Source organism: Mesoplodon densirostris, chromosome 9, assembly GCF_025265405.1.
Source record: "Mesoplodon densirostris isolate mMesDen1 chromosome 9, mMesDen1 primary haplotype, whole genome shotgun sequence".
In the NCBI taxonomy this organism is placed as follows: Eukaryota; Metazoa; Chordata; class Mammalia; order Artiodactyla; family Ziphiidae; genus Mesoplodon; species Mesoplodon densirostris.
The window spans coordinates 61,243,095-61,269,073 of record NC_082669.1 but is presented as its reverse complement, the minus strand read 5'-3'; the positions used below and the strand labels follow the sequence as shown (position 1 = coordinate 61,269,073).

General features: G+C 39.8%; 1 protein-coding gene across 1 annotated transcript; it reads right to left on the bottom strand.

Moving 5' to 3' along the window:
• Positions 1–1,466: 1,466 nt before the first annotated feature.
• Positions 1,467–6,520, bottom strand: STEAP4 (STEAP4 metalloreductase). Its single transcript, XM_060108445.1, has 4 exons — positions 6,068–6,520; positions 4,889–5,416; positions 3,473–3,637; positions 1,467–1,730 (listed from the first exon to the last, which is right to left on the bottom strand). Exons 1-4 carry the CDS (start codon positions 6,518–6,520, stop codon positions 1,467–1,469), a joined length of 1,410 nt encoding a protein of 469 aa, XP_059964428.1.
• Between the last annotated feature and the right edge of the window lie 19,459 nt (positions 6,521–25,979).

Below are 25,979 nucleotides of genomic sequence, written 5' to 3'. Positions count from 1 at the left end.
TAAGTAAGCATACAAAGCCACGATATATTAAGTGTAAAAGGAAGGGTACAAAATTGAATATACAGCATAGGCAGAACTATTTTCAAAAAGTTTTATAGAAAATTATCCTGGATTGCGGGTGATGTTTTAATATATTTTAATCATTTTATATAAGGTCATATAGAATATATGATAATAAAAGTAAAAAGTAAAAGAAATGGCCTTTGTGGAGCAGGCAGAAAAATGTCAAACCCGAAGCCTTTTGGTTATTTCATTGTGTGGGAAGCTCACACGTAAGGCTCCTCTCAGCTCCATGTGTGAGCCAGGAAGGCTAATCCTGCTGAAAGTCGTCTTGGAAATGGCCTCATCAGCACACAAAAGCAGAGACAACCATCCTGCCTTCCAGCAAGGATCTGAGAAAGAACCAAGTCTCCTATTACAACTACTGCTCACACCTCTCTCCCCTAAGACAGCATAATTCTCTCTCATCTATGTATCGGTCCAACTTACACTTTCATTATTCATTTAATTTCACTGCTTAAATTGACAACAAACTATGACAAGCTACAGAAGCTACTTTTTTATACTAGAAATGCATTTCATAGATGATTAATGTTGAACAAAATTTGGAAAATATTATTTACAAAGCATACCACAAAACCTAAACCATACCAAACCTGATATAGTGCAACTTTACAAAATTTATTTAAATTTTGGTTTATTTGAACTTTTTGCACAAGGGCTTTTATCACCTCTTCTTTGCTTATCGTACATTGAGAAAATCCAAGTGGGTATCCTTCATTTTTAACTCAATCTTTCCTATACCTATTCCTTTGTAGAGGAAGGATCTATATCTTATGATATAGCTTTTTATATATCCAACCCATGATTACTTCCAATCAATTGTGATATTTTAGTGTTTTATAAAATAATTCCCCATACTACACATCCATATTGGTAACAAAATCAAAGAGCACACGCAACTACAGAATTCACCATGGCAATATTTATGATAACCTGCACTGCCCAAAACCAAACTAAAAATCTCATTCCTTTTACTTCCTCGGCCCTCTTCTTCAGACATATCTAATAAAGCCTTTATCAGTGGCCACCATCTTACTGTTTTCTCTTTCACTCCTCTCTGCCCTTGATCCAGAGAAGGAAAGTGCATGGACTTCCCCTAGATTTTGCAAGACATTAGGTCATGCATGCTGCCCACAACAAAGAAGCTTCCTAGTGTGAAACCACAAAGCTAATCGTGACCTCAGCACCCCCAACTGCAGCAAAAGGAGAGGCAGAGGCCAACACCGATTCAACGCCAGCCTGAGATCAAACGGTGTCCATTTCTCGAAGTCAGGCATGATTTCTTTCTCTATTCACAAGCTTCAGCCCATGGTGGGAGAAAAACGCTTTCTTCACTGCACCCATTATTATTCTCTAAACATACAACACCATAGTTAAGAAGTCCAGGTGAATTGAACTTTGCTTTAAATATCTGTTTTTCCATTCAGTGCTGATTCTGAGAATTTCGGGTTCCTTTCCCAGCCCTCACGGATCCGTGTAAGGGTCTTGTCTATACACGGCAGGATGAGGATGAACTTGATCACCAGCACCGTGCAAGGGATGATCAGTGCTATCACGTAGGCTGAAGGAAGATACCAGATGAGGCTTGAAGGACTGAGGAATCTCTTTCCGCCATACACCAAGGTGTGGGCTGTGCACAAGATCAGGGTCAAATAACCCAGTTTGGACTATAAGCAAGAAACAAAAACATACATTAATACTGTTTACACTGTAAGCCAATGAAGGGTATTTGTCAAAGCCACAAGTTTTGAAACCTGTAATGTTTAGAACACTGCTAAGTCCTGAAAAAGCATTAACTCTCCTTCAGGATAATCAGTATATCATTTAAAAAAAGACTGTGCTGGGCTTACCTGGTGGCGCAGTGGTTAAGAATCTGCCTGCCAATGCAGGGGACATGGGTTCGAGCCCTGATCTAGGAAGATCCCGCATGCCGTGGAGCAACAAAGCCTGAGGGCCACAACTACTGAGCCTGTGCTCTAGGGCCCGTGAGCCACAACTACTGAGCCCATGTGCCACAGCTACTGAAGCCGGCGCACCTAGAGCCTGTGCTCTGCAACAAGAGAAGCCACCGCAATGAGAAGCCTGCGCACCACAACGAAGAGTAGCCCCCGCTCGCCGCAACTAGGAAAGCCCGCACGCAGCAATAAAGACCAAAAAAAAAGAAGAAAAAAACGCAGCCAAATAAATAAAAAGACGGTGCTTGCAAATGACATGGTGGTTTCATCTTAACCCAACTGGGAAAGATTAGGTTAGGAAAGATTCCCAGGAGTAAATTCTTTTGCATTAGAATAAATAATGTACCTTCTTCTTCAATGGTAAAACTCTTTCCTGAATCACCTTTTCTGGAGGCCAGAGATGAGTAAGATACAGTATGTCCTCAAGAAGCGCCACATTAGTATATGTTGCCGACTAAGAGCAGATGCTAGCTACATTCTGTCGCAATAAAGAGCAATTAGCAAACTTTACTTTTGGTTAGTTGTTTGTTTTGGCCTAAATACAAAGCTCAATGTTTATTTATGTCTTAATGTCTTGAATAAAGGTGTAAACATGAGAAAATGTTGACTGCATTTGGTCCCTGGGAGAAACTTCAAGACTTCTGAAATTCAAATTGTTCTATAAAGTTCAAAGCTGATTTCAGTTACTAATAGTCTATTCTGTTTTACTGGTTCCCAAGGAGCATGCATCAGAATCACCCAGAGGGCTTGTGAAAACAAACTGCTGGGCCATACCTGCAGAGTTTCTGATTCATTTAGGTCTGGGTGGGGCCTGGGGATTTGCATCTAACATGATCCCGGGTGATGCTTGTGATGCTGCCGCTGCTGGTCCAGGTACTACACTTTGAAAACCACTGGTCTGTAAGATTAGTTACCAGCTGCTTTTAATGAGGTATCTGGTGGTTGATGTGTGGAAAAACTGGTTTTCCCTCTTACAGACCAGCGTTGAATCTGGTATGATGACACTCTAGCGTATCTTGCTTTGAAGGTTTTAAAGATTATTTCATTATATGCCTTTTCATATCAATAAGTCCATATTCTAAAGTTGGTTTTCAGAAGTAGAAATTTTGTGTTTGGGTTTCTCTCCACCTTGCACCTGGTACATCTCCACACACAGAATTTAATAGTAGTTGGTGCTTTTCACTCTATACTCTTAGCTGTGGCTCTGGGAGTGGTCAGGAATCTTGGCAAGGGATGCCCTGCTAGGAAGTTAAACCATTATGGAATCTGCCTTTTGGTACTAGAGTTTAGCATTTTCTAATTTGAACTTGTTTCAGTTGCTATTTTTATGAGATTGCTAGGGAACTGATGGAGTTAAATGAAAATTTTTGCAGGGTATGAGAGAAAAATGAGAATATTTGTAAAGCCAGAATCATTTTGCACTGTAAAGTAGATTAAATTGTGAAGTCTTTTACCTGGACAAATCGGAACTCTCTCCAGTTGACCATGTTGCTAACTGATGGCAAGGAAGTGATTCCCAGGAGTACAAACAGGAAAAATCCAAGCATTCCCATAGCGACATATGAATCGCTGAGCCAGGCAGTAGAGGTACTAAATGGACTTTCTTTCTTGGCTATTGCCTAAGAAGAGTTATAAGCAATTTTTTAAAATTCCATTTTTTACCAACTGCCCAAACTTTTAAGCGGATGAAAAAATACCTCTGCATGGTTTCTTTGCTCGAGGAAAATTGTATAACATTTCTTAACAATCACTGAAAATAATTACACTTAGAAAAATACACTTAGATATTATATTTTTTGATAGAAAAAGTAATTGGTTCTATTGGGACTTTATTATGATAGTTGACTCCAGGAGTTGTATAGAGAGTTTTAATTGACCCTATAAATCCTAAAACAAAATAAACATTTACTTAAACCTTCTTTACCATACGGCTTCTTGTTTCCCAAGCAAAAATTGGTGTTCTCAAATGATTACATCAGAATTCTGTTTTCCTGCTTTATATGCTGATTATTCACACACATGAAGTTTGAGTTCTTTCATGTTTTTTATGTTGTAATATAGCATCAAGTCTGTTGAATCACATCTTGAGAGAAATCTGGCCCCTGTAACATGACTCTTACGAAGGACATCCCATGTATTTGTTAGGGAAATAATGTAGAGAAATCCACAGACCCAGCACTTTGAGACTGCAGTAAGGTTGATCAAAATCAATTATTTCCAAACTAGAACTGATGTATAGAACTTCCTCCGGGACTGCTTTAGGACTCCCTGAGCTGATTCTCTCTGAATATTTTGACTATGCAGAATATAGTATTTGACATTTGCTCAGAATTGTTTAGTTTTCTAGTTATTGAGGACAGCATCCCACAAGTCAAACATTAATGGAGTTATAAGCACCCTTTTGTGAATTTGTTTACATTCCTATGACACATGTTTGGACAGCCCCCTCACTTATAAGATGGTTGGTTTTGACTTCCAAAAGGAAGTAGCATGCATAAAAATAGAAACTTGAAAACACCTTGGCTTCCATTTATTGAAGTAACTCAAGTAGGTTCATTAAGTTTTCCTGAGCCTCCAAATCTGTTAGTTTGTCAGTATCTCAGTGAGTCCTGGGAATACAGATATGGACCCAAGTGGACCTGGGAATCTACTTTTCATTCTCAATAGATGTATGAGATTTCAACCAGATTCAGTAAAAAACAAAACAAAACAACAAACCCCTCAAAACAAACATGAGGTGTCTAATTATAGCTACTTTAAAAAATAAAGATGCTTAGAAGACTGATTTTATAACTGTGAAGTGGAATATGATGTAGCAGGATTGCTCTTTGATTTAAAGAATAGGAGAATACAAATGAGTAGAGATTTACCTGAGCAATGGTTCTGTTGGTCATTGTCCATCGTACATAATAACGAATAGGGATCACAAGTGTGTAGAGGACATGAAGGAAGGCAAATCCCAGTGCTATCAAGCCAAGCTGCTTTCTGCAAAGCATCCAGTGGTCAAGCCAGTCTGGGAATCGGCGGTATTTTGTACCTCGGTACAGCTGCAGGATGGCCGCAATAATACCAGGGAGGTAAACCAAGGCCAGCAGTGTAAGTGCTACTATTGGAAAGACACGATTTGGAATAGAAATAGCCAGGCGGAATGTCCTATCTTTTTTTTCATAAACATAAGGGTAGATTACTTCTCTTATTACACAGTAGAAAAAGAAGAATACACACAGAACAGCAGACAAATAGAAGGGGAACTTCCACATTGGAAATAGTTGCAGTGGGTAGTTTTCAATTTCATTGGCTGCCATGAGAGATCCTTTATCCAATGGAGTAAGTCCAAGACTACGAACAATATCCATTACTCTTTGCTTGGCTTTGCTGTCATTTCCGCAGACAAACACCTGGGTTAAAATAATTCATTTTGTATTTATTCTTTCTTTAGTAAATATTTTGAAAGTCTGTATAAGCACTGTGCAAGACAATGCCATATGGTAGTTAACTGCCTTTCAAACAAGGCTGTAGAAAGGACACATTTAACAAGATGATGGTTTAGACTTGCACATGTGTGTTGGATAGTTAAGTACCAGGGTTTTAAGTTGAGAGTGGCTATAAGCATATCACACTGATACGAAAAGACTTGGTTCTCCACAATGCAAACAGTTTGATCTCTTTTCTGTATTCATGGGTGCCATATCACATATGGATTGCTTTTAGTCTCTATGAATAAATGGAACCCATTTCATACAAGGTAATGGGAGTGGAAGGGATACCCATCAACAATTTAGCAGTGTTATTTTCTAGTACTGACAAGAGGGCTCCAGAGACTGACACCATTGGGTTCCATCAAGCTAAAAGCTGAGGGCACAGAGAGTGTTAAATAAATCACTACAATTGGTTACCCTACTTGGCCAAGCCCAAGAAAGTTATTCATGGCACATATTAGCAGAATGAAGTGTTTTCTTTTGGAATTATGTTTTGGAATCTTTGATGTAAGCACATATTAAAACATTCACTTTTTAAAGATGGAGTGTAAATTTATCACTTAATCTTACCTGCCGACTTGCATCCAGTGCCCTTGACTGGAGAGCCCAGGCTGAGATGGTGTTAAATGCTTTTACCACATGGGCTCCCGGCACCAACTGAGCAAGGTACTGTGCATTCGATTCTGGATACTGCTTGATTTTGAGGTTGTTGCTGACGTCGACCAGTATTTTCCCATTGAGAACCTCAGTTAATTCTGTGAGAAAAGCGTAATGTTCCCTGTGGATTGCTATGACTATAATGTCAGATTTCTGGGCCGCTTCTGAGTAGCTCAGGACCTCTGCACCGTTGGGCAGCAGACTGGACATCCGGGGGTTTCGACTTCCAAAAACAATAGAATAACCACATTGGAACATTTCACGTCCCAGTGATTGTCCAAAATCTCCAGTTCCAAAAATACATACAGTCTCTTGCTTCTCTGAAGAATTCATAGTGAGAAGAAGTACATCTGTAGTTTTCTCCATAACTGAAAGATAATAGTGCAAACACCCAACAAAATATGAATGTTCTGGGAAAAATTAATGAGAATTATATCCAGGAAACAGTGATTGACTGATGTTGTTTGAATCTTTTACTGAGTTATCTCAAGCGTATTCCCTACAAAATTTGGAAGGAGTAAAAACTGTCTCATATATTCTCATATGTCTTTATTTTTATTGAATTTTATTTTAATTTTTTTATATAGCAGGTTCTTATTAGTTATCTATTTTATACAAATTAGTGTATATATGTCTTGTATGGCTTATTAACAAAATCTTCTATTGGATAAAGAAATGCAGTAAAAACCCAAGATGCTTACTGGTTGCTGTCTTAAACTATGGACATGTATCACAATGATACTGCATTTATTGAACACTTAACAGTTCCTGAAGTTCTCAAGAGCAAAATCTGACAAAGAATGCAGTAATAAAGAAATTACAGACCAATTCATTTATGTTTAGTGATACAAAAATCCCAAATTAACCAACAGAATCTGGCAACCTGTTAAGAGACAGTGCATATTGATCAAATGGGATTATTCTAGGAATGTAAAGATTAGTTCTGTAAATTCAATATTAGAAAATCTTAATAGAACTCACCATATTAGAAAATTAAGGAGAAAAATGTGGCCATATTTATGTATGCTAAAAGATCAAGAACCTATATGTCTCCAGAAATATATACAACATTGTAAATTAACTATACTTCAATAAAAAACCTTAAAAAATTGATATTTATTCTTGATTCATATTTAAAAAGGAACAAATAGATATTTCCTTAACATACAAAGTATCTATTTAAATAGCCAAAGTATCTATCTAAATAGCCAGTTGGAAGAAAAAGTTTAATCTATACCTCACACTCCTCCCCAAGGTAAATTTAAAATATATTAAAGATTTAAATATATATATATTTTAAATGGAACTATAATAGAACTAGAAGAGGCCATGGAGAATTATTTTATAACCTTAGAGGGGAAAGGCCCTTTTCCTATTTCACAAATCCTTGAAATCATTAAAGAATAAAGGGACAAATGTGATTACATAAAAATAAATAATACCTGCAAAGCAAAAAATCATGATAATTGAAGTCACAAGATAATCAAACTGGAAAAATATTTTTAACTCATACAAACCAATAAAAAATTTGCCCATTAGACAATAGGGCAAAAGAATATGAGATGCTAGTTCATCCTAGGGAAATATGACTTTTCAATATAGTAAAAGATTTCCTAATCTTACCCAAAGTAAAAGAAATGCAGGGTAAAACTAAACTGAGATACTGTTATAAACCATGTGATTGTGTTGCTTTTTAAGGTTTTGAAATTTAAAGATCTTGAAGTTTTCATGATCTAATAAAATAATCTAGGATACTCTCTCCACTTTCAAAGAATATTATTTCTTCCTTCGGTACTGGATTTTTCTCAAAAAATTTTCTCTTCCCAATATTTAGCATTTAATTTAAACTTTTAGTTAATCTTTGTGTGTGTGTGTGTGTGTGTGTGTGTGTAGTCTCGTGTTCAGTGATGCATCCTCAGTGCTAAAAAAGAGCACTGCCTGTGGACATATATACACTACCAAACGTAAGGTAGATAGCTAGTGGGAAGCAGCCGCATAGCACAGGGAGATCAGCTCGGTGCTTTGTGACCGCCTGGAGGGGTGGGATAGGGAGGGTGGGAGGGAGACGCAAAAGGGAGGGGATATGGAAACATATGTATATGTATAACTGATTAAATTTGTTATAAAGCAAAAAAAAAAAAAAAAAAAAAAAAAAGAGCACTGCCTGTGATGGACCAGGCACTTCTTGATAAATATTTGTGGGATCATATTGGAAGGGTGGAATATCGCAGCTGGAAGCAGCGGTTTCCTCTGTGTGCCAGGCACAGCATGAGGTGCATGAGGAGGAGGAAGCTGAGTGAGTACAGACTGAGCACTGGGAGTTAGGGAGGAGTAAGGTGAAGCAGAGAAGTGGGGGAAGGTGTGGTAAGGACATTGCTTCTTCCACCCAAATGGGTTTAAAGTAAAACTTCGTGAATTTGATGTGGAATTTCAAACCAGACCTAATCACTCTTCCATTCCAGCATGGTGAATTTCATGCAGATTGTAGAGCATATGAAGATTGCACCTTTTCAATAGGATTTCAGAAATTTGCCCTTTCCATTTTAGCCCATGGAAAACACCTGTTTTTTGTTTGTTTTTCTTGAAGTATAGTTAATTTCCAATGTTGTGTTAGTTTGGGGGTAAGCAAAGTGATTCAGTTATATGTATATATATGTATATATATATTCTTTTTCAGATTCTTTTCCATTATAGGTTATTACAAGATATTGAATATGGTTCCCTGTGCTATACAGTTGGTCCTTATTGTTTACCTTTGTTATATATAGTGGTGTGTATATGTTTTTTAATAAATTTATTTATTTTATCTATTTATTTTTGACTGTGTTGGGTCTTTGTTGTTGTGCACGGGCTTTCTCTAGTTGCGGTGAGTGGGAGCTACTCTGTTGCGGTGCGTGGGCTTCTCATTGCGGTGGCTTCTCCTGTTGCAGAGCACGGGCTCTAGGCGTGTGAGCTCAGTAGTTGTGGCTCACGGACTCTAGAGCGCAGGCTCAGTAGTTGTGGCGCATGGGCTTAGTTGCTCCGCGGCATGTGGGATCTTCCTGGACCAGGGCTCGATCCCGTGTCCCCTGCATTGGCAGGCGGATTCTCCACCACTGAGCCACCAGGGAAGCCCAGTGGTGTGTATATGTTAATTCCAAACTCCTAATTTGTCTCCCCCGCCCCCGCTATCCCCTCCCCTTTGGTAACCATAAGTTTGTTTTCAATGTCTGTGAGTCTATTTCTGTTTTGGAAATAAGTTTATTTGTATCATTTTTTTTTTTAGATTCCACATATAAGTGATATCATATGATGTGTGTCCTTCTCTGTCTGACTTACTTCCCTTAGTATGATATTTGCTTTGTCCATCCATGTTACTACGAATGGCATTATTTCATTCTTTTTTTATGATTGAGTAATGTTCCATTGTATAGATATATATACCACATCTTCTTTATCCATTGATCTGTCGATGGACATTTAGGTTGTTTCCATATCTCGGCTGTTGTAAGTAGTGCTTCTGTGAACATTGGGGTGCATGTATCTTTTCAAATTAGAGAAAAGGAATTCTTACCTGAAGGAGCTTATCCGAAGGTGTGTATCTATATCAAAAGCAGACCATTCAGACATTTGTAAGTAGTCAGAAGTCATGGAGAAAAGGGACAAGAAATACAAGACTTCTCTGTACTTCCACAGAAACTCTTTGAATAATTTAATTAAGCACAACAAGTGAATCATTTTATAAACTAGCTAGTGACTGATATCCTGAACTTTATCAGAGTAGGAAATGACCTTATATGGGAAAGCACCTGGATATGATCAGGGCCTATCATATGGAAACACAGCTGTCCCTTTGAAAAACTCTTAGCAGCATCTACAAATGCAAACTAGTGTAGCAAATTCTATTATATTGCTAACCAGTTAACAACTAATTGTTATAACCCAAACCCTGAACTGCTGAATGATGCCTTAATTTTTCTACTTCGTAGAACTGGTTTGTGAGTGTATTGACAGAATACCAGTGTGCCCGGCTATTCCCTCACTTTTTCTCCATTCTTTATCCTAATATATTATTTTTCTATCTCCTATATTGGGATGAACATTTGCAAGCAAAATATAGATTTGACAAAGTTGCCTGTGTCCTGAAATGAAATGGATGATGTCTTTACTGACATATTATGATTTGGATTACCTTAATCATTGCAGAGAGAGAGTCCAGAATTTATTTTGACCGCGTGGCCCCTACATTCATCTATTCTAACCTGTCATAAACTTTTTTTTTAAAAAAATGAAGATATTAACTACACTACACTAGTATTTTTTGCTCCACTTACTGGCCATGTGACCTTGGGTAAGTTAAACTTTAAAATGAGAGATCTGTAGTACCTACTCTAGAGGCATTGTGAGGATCAGATGAATTAATGTATCTTAGAACAATTCCTGAGACTTAGTAAGTACTCAGTAAGCTGGCTATTATTAGGAGAGTATTTAATATGCTATAATTAATTAATCAGTCTATTAATGATCTAATTAATGTAGTCTTTATATAAATTCTATAAATTAAGGGTTAATTATGCTTCTATAACTGTGATTATTGGAATATATAAAATTTACCTGAAATAGTATTCAATAATTCTTGAGAAGCTTCTGCTTTCCCCACTTCTTCCTCATAAATAAAACCTTATATAAAACGGCTTCAGAGCATATGAATTTATCAAAACACAGATGTAAAAACAGCTCAAGTGTGAATTTCTCTCATTTGTAATTCTTTCACATTTTATTTTAATATTTCCCCCTTAAAATGCAGCTTGGCAATCCAGTATAACACACTTGGGCTGTTATCCCAAGCATTAAAATTTATTTTCCCTCTTAAATCTTCAGAGACAAACTGAAGATACAAAAACAGTAAGGAGATATTAAAATATCACTGGTGGAGTTAATAGAAAGAAATACAGTTATTCCATTGTGCAGTTAGTTACTCCGTATCAAGTTATAGAAGTTATAAGGTTGAGTTCCACTTTAAATCCTCCTGGTTCTATTTCCAGTCCTTGGGCAATAACTGAGCTCTGCTCTGTTTCCACTGCCTGACAGAGGCTCACTTTGGGGCTCTAGATCTTTTAGCTCTTGATCCTTGTCCTGGGCTTCTCTGATACCTGTGCCTGTTTGGCACTCAGACATGTACAGCCCATGGCCCCATCACAGACAACGGGGCACAGGACTCCATGGATAAGTGCTTCCCCTTTCATCTTCTGGAACACAGTTCTGACACATTTCATAAGGCTCTGATGAAAGTCCCAGAGGAATAGAGTACCACTCATCTGTAACAGTGGCTGATTTAATGGGCTCTTGTCCTGTCTTTCCCATGTTCCCTGGTTTAAGCCCCTTGCCCCTCACTCCTGTTCCCTGGAATCACTTCCGTAATAAACTATCTGCACACAAGCCTTTGTCACAGGCTCTGCTTGCAAATCAACCCAGGATAATACACTATTTTGATTATTATTATTATCTTTTTTTTTTTTTTCTTTTTTTGCGGTACGCGGGCCTCTCACTGTTGTGGCTTCTCCCATTGCGGAGCACAGGCTCTGGACGCGCAGGCTCAGTGGCCATGGCTCACGGGCCCAGCCGCTCTGTGGCATGTGGGACCTTCCCAGACCGGGGCACGAACCCGTGTCCCCTGCATCGGCAGGCGGACTCTCAACCACTGTGCCACCAGGGAAGCCCTATTATTATCTTTTTATGGTAGAAGAAAAATGATCAGACCTCAGGTTACAACTGGGATGATGAAATAACATGTAAAAAATAAAAAAGTTAGCTAATTCTTTGGAAGAATTTGATTCAGCACTCTTGGAAAAAATACCCTGAAAATAGATATTCATGAAAATGAGATGTATGCACACTGTAAACCACAAGGGAGATCTCATTGAGGGTGTATTTTACAGTAAGTACTAGGTAAAGAAGGAAGTTACAATCATTTCAGACTATTTGTAACTCAAAATAACTCCCATGTATAAACATGGATTTATGGAGGTAGTAAGGTTTCTTGTTCAAAGACTTGGAAAAAAACTTTCCTAGTCCTGTTTTATTCATAGAGGTAGGATGGAAGGAATAAAGAAAATAAGAAAGGTGGTAAACAGGAAGCGAAGTTATTAAGGGAAAGTTGGGGTAAGATGGTTATGGCATAGTGGTCTCCTCTCCTTCCTTCAGCACTTTCCAAACCTGTTATGTAACAGGAAGCAAAACAAGACAACCCCCTGGTTTGGAAAATCTCCAGGTTTTGCCTCCTGTGGAAGCATCTCCTAGAGAGCGAGGCCAAGACAGGCAAAGCGACCCTGCAAGAGTGTTTATATAGAGATTGGCAACTAATGATGCAGATGCAAAGGTGGCAGAGACAACTGTGAGGGCCATGGTAGCAGCCACCAAGAAGCATAAGCGTGAGTGTGTGTATGTGTGCGCGTGCATGTGCGTGTGTGATGAAGTGGTACTCGTGTGGGTCATGTAGAGTCTCGCCCATCAGGTCCTTCTGTCTGCAGAGCCCACCCTGGGTTCTGGGAACCTAAGGCGGCATTCCGCTGGATGTTCCCAACTAGGTATCCCATGAGAATGTTAGGGCCAGTCTGGTTTGTGCTTTTACTTCTCTCATCTCCCAGAGGTCAGAGGTCAGAGAGGCCCAGACCAGTTCCAGCTTTAGAGGATTCTAGCATATGAAAAACATGGAAATGTCCTAACGGAATACAAACATTTCACATTTTAAACGCTTGTATTTAACAAGCAAAGAAACCTTTTTATTTAGAATAATTATAGATTCACAGTAAGTTTAAAGCTAGTACAAGAGGTCCTTGTGCATCCTTTATCATTTCCCCCAGCGTTTACATTTTATATAGCTAGAGTACAATATCAAAACTGGGAAACTGATATCAGGACATTGGGTGTGTATAATTGTCTGTCATTTTATCCCTTGTGTGGATTCAGGTACCCACTACTGCAATCAGGATGCAGAACTATTCCATCACTACCCCTTTATAGTCATACTTATCCCCCCTCTCTGTCTCCAGCCCCAACCCCTGGAAGTCATTAATCTGTTCTCTACTCTGTAATTTTATCATTTTGAGAATGTTATATAATGAAATCACACAAAATGCAACCTTTTCATATTGGCTTTTTTTCACTTAGCATAATGCCCTTGAGATCCATCCAAGTTGGCGCATATGTAAATAGTTCATGTAAATAGTTCGTTCCTTTTTGGTGTTGAGTCCATGGTATGGACTTCTTCATTTGGTAGTTTGCTACCTGAATGTCCTATTTGGAAATGTTGCAACAGCGTTACAAAATCTGCATGTTTTAAGTGCTTATACTTAACAAGTCAATGCTATTAAATGCTCGGGCACCACCTCCTGAGATTCTGAATCAATTGTTCTGAGGTAGGGCCCAGACATCTGTACTTTTAAAAAACCAGACCAAACAGATCAGTTCTAAAGAGCATCCAGAGCTGAGAACCACTGGAAATGGGAAAAGATAAGGGTATCTTTTTTGGAAAGAGATGGTGAGGAGGGAAAAGGCAGAGGGAGAACAGGCTGTGGATGAGCTTGTAGGGGGATGCAGAAACATTTCACCTGCTTTACAATTTCTTCCTCTAAGTAACCATTGGCTGGGTCTGATAGCCTAGAATTCCTACTTTTATGAAAACTGGAGGCAAAAAAAGAGTGTGTAGGCCCCCTGTGGGAGAGGGTCAAGGGATGCCAGACACAAGACTTGGTAGGCTTTGCTCTACAACTCCCTTAAGGAAACTTTGATGAGTTGTCTTCCATGAGCCACAAGTTGTAGTTTGATCAAATCCAGCCATGAATCTGCTACAGTCACTCCTTCATAGCATCTCTCATACGGTGCCAGACAACATCCCGTTTACATTTGGATGAAACCAGTATTAAAGACATTCTGCCCCTTTCTCCCTTTGAGAATTAAGCTTTGAATTCTGAAGCGATTGTTCACACAAGGTTTTGAACTCCTCCTACAGTACCCTCTCCGGACAACCCCCTGCCCTCCATCAGGGTTGTAGCACACAAGTCCAGTGATCTGGCCTGGCACCTCCAGGGAGTCAGAACACAAATGACACTTTTAAACTCTATACAACGTGACAGGATTTTTTCATTTTAATTTGATGCCTGTAAACAGGGATTTTTAAAATTCCTTCCTTCTGTTTTATTATCCCTTCTGAATTTCAACCTGAAAGCCCTAGATGACTTGACAACAAATTTGTAATGAGCTGAAGCCCATCAATCAAATGTTTCTTTTAATCACCAGGCATAGGGGCAGGACGGAGTTCTGCAACTAGGCCAGGCTTCCTCTGATTCAGAGCATTTGTTTTAATATATCCCAGGGACAATTGGAAAGCAAAAAATAGTAAAAAAAAAATAATAATAAAAAATTTTTTAAAAACCTTACAATAATACATGAACCCATCCAGTTTATTCACTGAGCTATTTCTGTATTTAGTGAGATCAAGGCTCTTTAGGGAAAGCAAGCATGCTCACATTTAAGCACATATTCTTCTACTAACAGGTATATATTACTGTAGCAAAATCAGAAGCTCTTGGTTTAAAAAGACCACTGATTGTAGTTTACAAAAAATGTAATGTGCCCATAATTAATGGAGTTTTCTAATTTTTTTGACAGTTCCATCTTCAGTCTATATATGTTATTTGAAAATATAATAGTACATTTCTTATTTTAGCCTTGTAGTTAGAAGTAGCTCTGTCAGTAATAGCTATAGACTGACATAAATCTATCATTTAAAGCTCTTAATCTAAATAAAGAAACCACTGCAGATTGGTTGCTGAAAAATTGATTAATTATTTCAATTGTTTTGGGAGAAAATGTTATGTATCTCATAGCACTCTAATTTACTGATGCTTAGTCTTTATGCTAGCCAATAGAATGACCTAAAAGTAAACTAATCTTAACTTGTACAGTCTGATTAAATCACAAGAGTATAACTAAATATAACCTTTACATTAATATTCTATGGGGATATATATTCACATGAATTGCTAATAAGTAAAACTAGCCATGACATGCTGCAGCTAAAATGATTCTGTCAGTAACATTTCACTACCACCCAATGAATACCAGGAGAGCAAGGTAATGCAGAGCTATATTATCTATTTTAATTGTACTTTAGGAGAAAATTTATTTATTTTAAATATTGGTTCTTTGGTGAAATTCTGGTCCAACTAAAAATCTTTAATTAATACGTGTTTTCACATTTACATCTCAGCTGCATCTGTCAAGATAAATGAAGATTGTTTTATGATTCCCTGGCTAAGAATTTTATCATGTAGGTTTATTATCCCCTGTCTAGGCTAGTTAGTTCATTTGATTAAAGCTGGGGCTCATGACAGCAAGGTCAGGGATTGAGTCATGGCTGAGTTAATTTACATTGACCTCTGTTTGCATTCTAAATCCTGAACAGCTTATAAATCTGTCGTTCACCAAAGATTCAGCATGAGAATCAGGACCTGGATTGCCACCATCAGAAAAACAAGTCTATCTCACTGACTGGGTGGCATTTGACTCGTACACAATACCTGAGCATTTGCTTATTTTTTTTTCTTTTAAGTAGTTTTTTAATTTTTTAAAAATTTATTTTATTTATTTATTTTTGGCCGCGTTGGGTCTTTGTTGCTGCCCACAGGCTTTCTCTAGCTGCGGTGAGTGGAGGCTACTCTTACTTGCGGTGTGTGGGCTTCTCATTAGGGTGGCTTTGCTTTGTTGTGGAGCATGGGCTCTAGGTGTGTGGACTCAGTAGCTGTGGCTAGCAGGCTCTAGAGTGCAGGGTCAGTAGTTGTGGCACACAGGCTTAGTTGCTCTGCGGCATGTGGGATCTTCCCGGACCAGGGCTCGAACCCATGTCCCCTGCATTGGCAGGCGGTTTCTTAACCACTGTGCCACCAGGGACGTCCTGAGCATTTGCCTATTGGGTAATTTGGTGATCACAAAAACCCACTTAATATTTAGTATCCATTAGTGCATTTTGTTTTTCTCAGACTGCTGTAGTCAGAGATATTTAGGAAGTGATTTGATCATTTCAGAATTAACTTTGTTTAAATAAATTTCCTGTGAATAGTTGTTTATCCTCACCTTGAGGCCACTGAGAATTATCTCAGTATTGATAACTGCCAACTCAGTTTGGAGATAGAGCAGTTTTGCTGTGGATCTGATCCCATTCCCTGGCCCCCAACCCTGCTGATGGGGTGACTCCAATCTGCTTCAAAGCATCTCCTTAGCATTTTTAGAAATCTCCTAGGGGTGGTTTACATGTCCTGTATATAGTCTCCTTTATCTTCTTTTGGGTACCGTTTTCTTATATTTCTAATTTGACTCTGGAGGCAAGGACTCCCAATGGCCAGAGTACGTCTAATGTTCGCCAAGACCCCATGAGCTTGAGCTGCGACCATGATCTGGCCTTTCAGCTGCTTCATTTCTTACCCCAGGAGGGAAAGTACCCTTGAAACGCCTTTCCGCTTCCTGTATTATACTCTGATATACAAGCCTGAGAGCCGTGCTGGTTGATAAATATATTTTAGTGAAAGCAGCTCCTTCTTTTTAAGTCCTAGGTATTTAATTTCAGCTCTTTTTAGTTGTGTGGTATGACCAGAGCTGGCTTGCCAGCTGAAAGTTTGAAATCAGCCATGTTGGGAGTTTTCACACCATGGAAATCAGCAAATGCTGTAATTCAGGACATTTTTTTTTTGCCTTAGAGAGCCATTTACCAGCATACCACTGACTCTTTCTCTGTCTCTCATCCCCTTCTCCCCAAGACTCTGCCTGTGACCATGGAAATGGAGAAATAATTGGACTGACAGGATGATATACTTTCCCAATCCTGACTTTGTACTTTAAGCCTTAGAATCTCTTTCCTTAGAGGCCTTCCTTCTAGGAAGGCTCCTAGGTTCTTAATGATAACAGAATCCATGTGGCTTCCCTTCCTCAACAAATGTTCCAGACCCTCTCCACTGCACACATGGAGTTAACACGATTTTGGGTGTAAGTCTGACACCGCTAGACCCTTGGTTCCCTCAGGGAGATAGATACAGGGACCTCTTGGTGTACCATCACCCCCAAACACATATCTTCTAATTTTCCAGACATGCATTAAAAAAAAAAAAGCACAGTTTAGGATCTCAGTTGAAGATAACCATTATTAACTGCAATGAACCATTTACCAACTTGCTAATTGCTTTCTCCTCAGCCCCCTCCCGTATCTCATATCACCTAAGTCAGGGCAATTGAATAGGATGAAGAAATCATTTTAGTACTTGGGTACTGGAGAAGAAATAACGAGAAGCATGATCATTTCTATAATAAGAATGATTTGCTGTAACTTAGTTCTTTTAAACTGTTCAATAGGCTTCATTTCTTATGCCATGCCTTCAGGTATTAAAGAAGGGCTCAAGCGTTTTACTTAAGTTAAACTAATTAAAACCTTTAAAAATTTAATATTCCAACTTTCATGACCTCAGTTAAATGCCTTAATCTCATTATGTCACTCTTTAAAATGAATTAAACTCCAAAGTATTATAGTTACAAATTTATTATGAACCTTACCCAGGATAGCAACATAATGGGGTTACTAAAATGAGAAGAAATACCAAGGTTGCTGCAATTTCTTTATCCTTTTAAAAATAGTTATAATAATTTCCACTACTTACTTTATATGTACTGTACAGCATACAGCAATCTCATGCTTCTTCCCGAAGGGCAGGACACTTTGACCCTATTAACTAGTACAGCTCAGGGGGCATCCATGCTTATAACCTCCTATGTCCATAATGATAAGCATCTTTCAAAAATAAAAATTAGGGCTTCCCTGGTGGCGCAGTGGTTGAGAGTCCGCCTGCCGATGCAGGGGACACGGGTTCGTGCCCCGATCCCGGAGGATCCCACATGCCGCGGAGCGGCTGGGCCCGCGAGCCGTGGCCGCGGAGCCTGTGTGTCCGGAGCCTGTGCTCCGCAACGGGAGAGGCCACAGCAGTGAGAGGCCCGCATACAGCAAAAAAAAAAAAAAATAAATAAAAAAAAAAATAAAAAAAATAAAAATTAGTGTTATCAACAATGTCTTAGTAGGATTGCATGTTTTTTGACAGATTTATTGAATAGCCTCTCTGAGCCAGGCACTGTGCTATACAAGAGGGATAAAGTGATAAACTTTAGACTGACCTTGTTCCCCAGGGGCTCCCAAGTTGGGGAAGATATAGACACATAATCAAACTGCTGCAATACAACGTGTGAAGATGTTGCATATACAGAGGAGGGGAGCTATTCTGCCTGGGAAGTAGGACAAGAAAGTTTACCAAAGTCTGTGCATAATTGCTTCAGCCACTGCTTAATTTGGGCTCAAAACTGTTTCCACACCCTGTAAAATGAGAAGTATAGATGAAAGATGTATAATCAGTGTGGACCATTAGCCACGCCCTCCTATTCCCATGCTTCTCAGTGCTTGTGCCATCACCAATGAAACCCTGGTTGGAACACTTGGCCCTGTGCTTGATGCCATTTTTTTCCCTTCAATATTTGGAGCTAAGGTAAAAGAGATGTGTTCTAATAACCCCTCTCTAAGAGGAGTGCTATATAGTTATATTAAGTTACCTCTTAGCTTTCTTTTTTTTTCAGAATTATAGTGCTGACTTTTCAAAATTATCCTTTGCACGCAATTTACCTTCCTTATAAGATGAAAAGTGAACTTAACTTCATCCTGACATGAAGACTGATCATTTCAAAGAAACATACTTTCCTCAAAATAAGTTTTCAGAAGTATGCAACCATCAAAGTTCAGTATGATAAGGCTTTTTTACACATGGCAGACTACACTCTTCTAGAACAATGTGGAGAAGCATTCAGATTAGGATGTCATGTCCTGCTTAGGTAATTAGGGTGGAAATGCTTCTTTGAGTAAAACATTGCATATTTTTTGCAGTGATGTATTTCTGAAAGATGATCTTCGTACAGTGCAAGCATTCTTTGTTCCTTTTTCCGTAATGATTTTGGAAGAACAAATTGCTTACGTATGTTGGCCAAGTATGTTTTCTTACCATACATTGTTTTCAGCATTAATTATCCGTTAGTTATTTACTTAGCTCTATTCCTTCCAGGTCTGATTTCTTCTCAACAAAAGAACAAGTGTTAATTCACATCATTTTGGAAATGACCTAAAAGTCATTCAAAATTCATGGTAGGTTGAATACATCATGTGGACCTGTTCATAGTTAACTGTCTTCATAGTTAACTAGTGACCCATTCTCTTTGGATGTGCAGAGCACAGAAGGACATACAAAGCACAGTCAAACAGGTGACTTCAGAGGACTTGTAAACTTTATTTCTATTACTTCTGGCCTAACTACAACTTCAAAAAAAATCCCACACAGAAAACTTCACTATCCACAGCCTGTCCTAGATTCTTAGAGGAGGAATTATAGGTAGATGTAGTTGCAGACACTTAACAATTGACTTTCTCTTCAGAGGACAACCCAGAAGAAACCTACAAGTTGCCCTGGCAAGTCTTCAAGTTTGAAAGGTGATTATATCTTTTTTTTTTTTTTTTTTTTTTGCTAGCAGATTATTAACTTTGTGAAGATTTTAAAAGGAAATAACTTTTAAATAGCAGTTGACAAAAGATGCAAATGACTTATAAAGATAACTGGATGGTGAGGATCATGAAACACTGGATGTGTTTCTAAGGGTGACTTCAGAATCAACTACTCAGGAAACTTTAAAAAGAGAATCTACACTCTTTTAATAATGTCATGAATAATGGTAGAGTGACGTGAGGTGGTCCTTCAGGAGATGAGGAAATGTAGAGTGACTGTTCAGGATTTCTTCCATTTTGGAATTCTATGACAAATGAATCGATTTTTCTTAAAACTGTTCAGAACAAGGCTCAAGGCTTAAGGTCTTCAATGTATGAACAGGCTTATAAATCATATTTGGTTACTTTGAACAACAGTTAGCAAGCTTAAGCAAGGCAGGAATCCGAAAATCATTCTCAAGTTAGGGGTCAGGTCTCAAACATGCTGGTTTCTGAACCTTAAGTTGCCGTGTGAACTTCAGCAGCACCATAAATGTTGCCAAATGGACAGAGTGCTATGACCCAATTTCTCCATACACATGTTCCATTTCCTATACAGCCTTGAAGCCAGATAAATAGGGAGTGCTTCATCCTGCTTTCTGGGTTGGCAGTGTTTGCCATGCAGGTAGAATACAGGCAGGTAGAATTTCATACCATGCTAAATGAAAGCATTCTGAAAAACTCAGGGCCTTGCAAAAGAGTTACTGCTTCAAATAAATGTGCCATTTTATAAAATTACACCTACTGTATCAGAAAAAAATGTTCTTTCATATGAGTGACATTTATATGACTGCTATTTATAGGGAATAGGACATTCTCATACAGCAAGGCTGAAGAATTGGTTTGGAAAGCTGAGAGTATTCTCTGAATGATAAATGTGGTACAAGTCTAGATACTCAGTGGGGAAAGACTATCTCTTCACAGCTGGGTAGTTTCCCTATAAAAGTGAAACCTGCATTATTATGAAGAAAGTAATTACTTGGTTACACTTATAGCATTGATGAAATTTTCAGTGTATTTCAAATCTGCAAACATCTTTAGTCATGTGTTTTCACCTTGTTAGAGTTGGATTTTGTGGCTGCTCTGGTCCAAGAGCCTTTTATTTTACATGTGTGGAAACTGAGGCTGAGGTACTGAACTTCTAATTAGAACTAGGAATAGAATTCCCCAATCCACACCTGCCCTAGTCTCCATCCAATTCACTTTCCCTTACACCAGTCATCTTTTAAAGAAAGTTTCTAAATTACTATCCAGAGGGAAAAGCTACCTTCCAGCTGCCTCTGGACAAACAGGGAACCAAAGGCTTTATTTACTCTAAACGATCACATTCCAAACAATATTTCTCTGGAAAAGCAATTAATCACTAAACTGCAGAAGGACATTGGAATCAAGATCAAGGATGGAAGCGGTTGCAGATCTCAGGACACATTTTCAGCTCTTGGTCAAGAAGCGGACTCAGATCTAGATTGCCTTTATTCAGAAGTAAGATACAGAGAGGAATCCAAACCTCCAAGTCTTCTTCCGTCTCGTCTGCACCCCCGGGGATGAAAGGCTAGGAAGTAAGCCACTTGTTGAACTGCTTAACTCATCTGGCCACACCCTTGGATGGCCTTGCACCTTCTTCCCAGGGTGAGCAGGTTTGCGGAGCGGGGTCCTGGAAGCAGGGGTTCGAGGTGGGCGGAAGCTGATAAGGGAGGGGAGCCCTGTGGCGAAAGGTACAAGGCGAAGGCCAGCAGCAATGTGACCCACCTGCGGGAGAGGTGTTTCCCAGGCAGCTGTGGTCCAGCGTGGCTGCTGCGGGGCGCGCTGAGTACCGAGCCGAGAGGGGACGCTGTGTGGCGTTCAGGCTCGGGGCTGCGGTTCGCCGCTCTCGTCGGTATAAGAAGCCGGAGAGCGGAGGGAGGGGCCCACTAGATTGCGCAAGAGAAGCGGTGAAGAAAGCAAGCGTTTCCAGGAAGAGTTCAAGCTGGGAATCCCGGGCAGCTGGAAAGACCAGAAATTCCGGTGCTGCCACTGCCGCTATTGCTTCAGATGTTGCTGATCTCTGGCCAGCGGGGTTTTTAAAGCGTTTTCCCCAAACCCCTCGGGATATGTGCATCCCAGGCAGATTGAGGCTTGGAGAGGCTGAGGAGGACCCCTTTCCTAAGGAGCCAGAGGGGCTGCTCTGAATTGCTGAGAAAACACCACCTGATTTAGGCACCTAGGCATTTCCCCCCGTGCCATAGTGTCTTAATTCAGAGGTGACATCTTTCCCCTGTGCCTGGAAACCCTCTTTTTTTTTTTCCAGGGAGGGGCTCATAGCCTGGATAGTCTTGAATTTGGAGGTCTTAATTTAGGTAGATTAAATGGTTCAAAAGAAACAAACCAAGTAAAAGAGAGGGATGATGATACCTTAATACACAATAATATATATTGGACTGATAGTCTTTCTACTTAGGAAGAGCTCAAAAAGCACAGCCGTGGTGGTTTAAGATTTAACTAACCATGATAATCTATGGGACAGGGCACTCCTGCACTCCCATGCTCTGTGGTCTGGAGCCCAGAGTTTTCTCAGTCTGTCTCTCAGCCAGTCACCTGGTCTTAATGGCATGCTTGCCAAGGCCCAGATGTTCAGCCACGAGGGGGTCCTGTTCCCTGCACTTTTGAGCCAAACCCCCTTTTGCTTGGATTGCAGCTCTCCCCAGAGCATCTCATGGAGTCAGCTCAGATCCCATGTCTTCCAAGAGGTCTTCTCTGAGCCACTTGTTACAATTAATCTTTTCTTTATCCATACAGTGTAGTTCATTCTACTACAGAAATTAGAATAACATCTCTTAAGAAAGTTATTGTGTATCTCCTCTCCTGGTCTGCAAGCTTTGAGGACTGATACCCTATCCTTTTCAGCCTGGAATTCTCCACCACACCTAGCACAGTAGTTGGCATATAATAAGGTACTCAATATTTATTGCACTCATTAATAAAACTACTGCCAATTATTATATTTTGCAAAAAGTTCATCTGGTAGTATTCTTTGGGCAAGGAAGAACTTAAAAAGGTATTCATTGCTTTTTTTGTTTTTTTTACATCTTTATTGGAGTATAATTGCTTTACAATGGTGTGTTAGTTTCTGCTTTATAACAAAGTGAATCAGTTATACATATACATATGTTCCCATCTCTCTTCCCTATCCCGTCTCCCTCCCTCCCACCCTCCCTATCCCACCCCTCCAGGCGGTCACAAAGCACCGAGCTGATCTCCCTGTGCTATGTGGCTGCTTCCCACTAGCTATCTACCTTATGTTTGGTATAGCATCTAATTTTCCCAGTTTGAAGACTCACAGGGTGAGAGAAGGGGTGTAACTAGGAAAGAAGGCTTCCTGCTGTGTCTCTAAGAGGCCTCACTGTTGATCAACACAGTTCCTGTGACTTGCCCCTGGTCCAGCATCTGCAAGCCTTGTGGGCACAGAAACTTGATTCTTAGCACACTGAACCTGGTACTTACAACTAGAATGCTGATATGTTAGTTATCAATGGAGTATAAAGCAAATAGTTACTGTGAAATATGGTTGCTGAAGGCACTAGGCATTCTGGCCACCACATGCTCTCCCAGTAGGCACATCCTGTGGAAGCCATTTTATGTAGAAGGTTGCTCCATAAACAGGGGAGTGATTTATAAGGTTGTAAGGTTGCTGGCATCTAGCCATCCACCGTTCACACCATGGTGACATATATACCACCAGAAGCAGACAGCTGATGTCTGTGGACCAGGTTACCCTGGTTTCTGGGTAGTGTTTGGATCCATTATGAGTTGACAAAATGGAAAATCATATTCCCAAATGCAGCCTCCAACTAATAACAGAATCATTTCTTTATGAACTTTTAAGATGGACAAATATTTTTAAACCTGATTTTTATTAGAGGCAGATATATTTCAGTTATGTAAGCTCTTTTCTTTGCCAAAGGCAACTAGAGTCCCAAAAAGGGAAGATTAAAATTAGTGGAATATGAAAGATAGAAAAAAAATTGTCTTTATTCATACCAAACTTAAGACGTAATTGACTTATTTATCTTGTGGTTTAAGAATTGACTTTTCCCTTGGTCCTAGGAGGGACACACAATTCATAACTTTCCCAGTCTTTCCTTAAACCTTTACTGTAGGGGAAAATTAAACTTGGAAAGACACCAGCCTCCAGAATAAGCAAGGATTTTCCCTTGGCAGGATTCACTCTCCTGCCTGCAGCCTTATCATTGGAACTCCAGATAAGCCTTCCCAGATGTTGCACACCATCAAAGAGGTCCTGTTCAGAGATTTCCACATGGACTGCGCCCTGAGTCTTTCCAGCTACATCCTCTCTTGCCAGCCTGCTACCTTCATTTCTCCATATGGTAGAACTTAGGAAAATCGATGAAGTAGACCTAGAGCCAGTGTTCATTAAGTGTTATTAAGTGATTGGATAAAAGCCTTTAACATCTTGTATCTCCTTTTTTTCTGTCATTTTCCTCCTCTGCAGGGACCCTCTTCTGTACAGTCCCAGGTCTTGCCCACTTGGCCCTCATAGTGCACCACACGTTTTTGTGGCGTGGGGCTTTTAACACGTGCTGGCTCTGGAGGTTACTGACTTGATAGCCTATAACTAGCATGTATTGGGGAAACTTTCATTGACTAAAGATTTACCCTGTAGCTATTTTTTGGGGAAAAGAAATTGAGGAACCCCTAGAGGTGTCTCTGCCTACTCAGAGAAATGAGTCTCTAAACGTATGGATTTCAGGTACTCTCAGCCATAGTTTTGAACATGGGTATATGAATGTTTTTGGTTTTTTTGTTTGCCCAGCATCCAGGGCCAGGAGGAGGGTGAGGTGAGTGAGGAGCATAGGGCACACAGTTTGAGCAGAAGCTCACTGTCAAAAGCAAACTTTCATGAATCAGAAAATGCGTGCCTCTTTAAATTTTGCCCTGTTGGTGCTTCACTGACCTCCTCTTGTCCTAGCGTTGCAGGATCCATTTCCTTTCTGCTAATCATAGCCCTGTTTTTCTTTGAGAAACACCCTTGCACAATCCTTGTGGTCCAAGTGGAAGTGGCAGCACTGCTGGGGTTTCAGGAATAGACCCATGACTTAGGCCTGGCCAATCAAAGCACACAACTTTGTCCACAGTGATTGGCTCAGTGATGACATGTGGCCTAAGCTGGGCCAATAGGAATCTTTCCTGGAACAACGCACGCTCTTTCCAGAGGGTTGTTGAGCTGCTGGAATGTGGCTGTGAGGAGAAAGTGAACCTGAGAAAGAAACCACTTCAAGGGAAAGAGAGCAAAGAGATGGGAAGAGACAGATTTCTGAAACTGTTGGAACTCCCTACCTGAAGAGAGCTCTATATCCTGGGCTTTTAAGTTATGAGAGTCCATATTTGTATGGTCTGTTTTTTGTATAAGTCCTGCCTAATAAAATGGGATTGGGTAGGATGAGAAGGGCACCTGATCAGTCTTGGTTCTCCAATCATACTGCCTACTTAAGGTGCCTTCATCACACAAAGGGATGACATTTGTTGTTCGGAAAAAGAACACAAGAAACAAAAAAACCCTGAGTTTTCTTGTAGCATATCTGGGACGTAGGTAAATAATCAACCTCTGCGGCTGAAGCTTCTCAGCTACTTCCTGGTAGACTTGAAATTTCATTTCTTGTCCCAGCAAACTTCTTTTTCTACTTCTTTCCTGCTTTGCCGGGAGGTGGGCTAATTGAGCCACCCACCTCATATGCCCCTGAACTGTAAAACTGTAAGGGGTACAGTAAAGAAACACAGGCCATGGACCTGGTTTTAACCTATTTTTAGGATTCCTGCCAACACACAGCAGGAAGCAAAACCAAACAACATTTTGCCACCCACCTGTACCCAAAAAAAGTCCTGATGGGAAAATATGCCAGACACTGACAATAGTGGAGACTAGGCTAGGAGATGATGTCAGGAATGACAATAAAGAATTTAAAAATACAACATGCCCTAAAGAAACTCTCACTAGAAATTCAAGAGCAGGTAAAAGTGGAAGAGTTGAGTGTGTGAGGTAAGTAAATAGTAATATTTAAAAAAATCCCTGAGTACAGGTGAGGGGAGCTACTTCTGGGAATTGGAAATGGGCAAGAAGTCCCAGTCCTCTTTATCTAGTTCTCTGATTCTCCAGGTCACAAAGTCTGTGCTAACGTTGGAGATTCCCAGGCCACTGGCAGGGCTATGAACTGATCACCCCCATTCGAAATC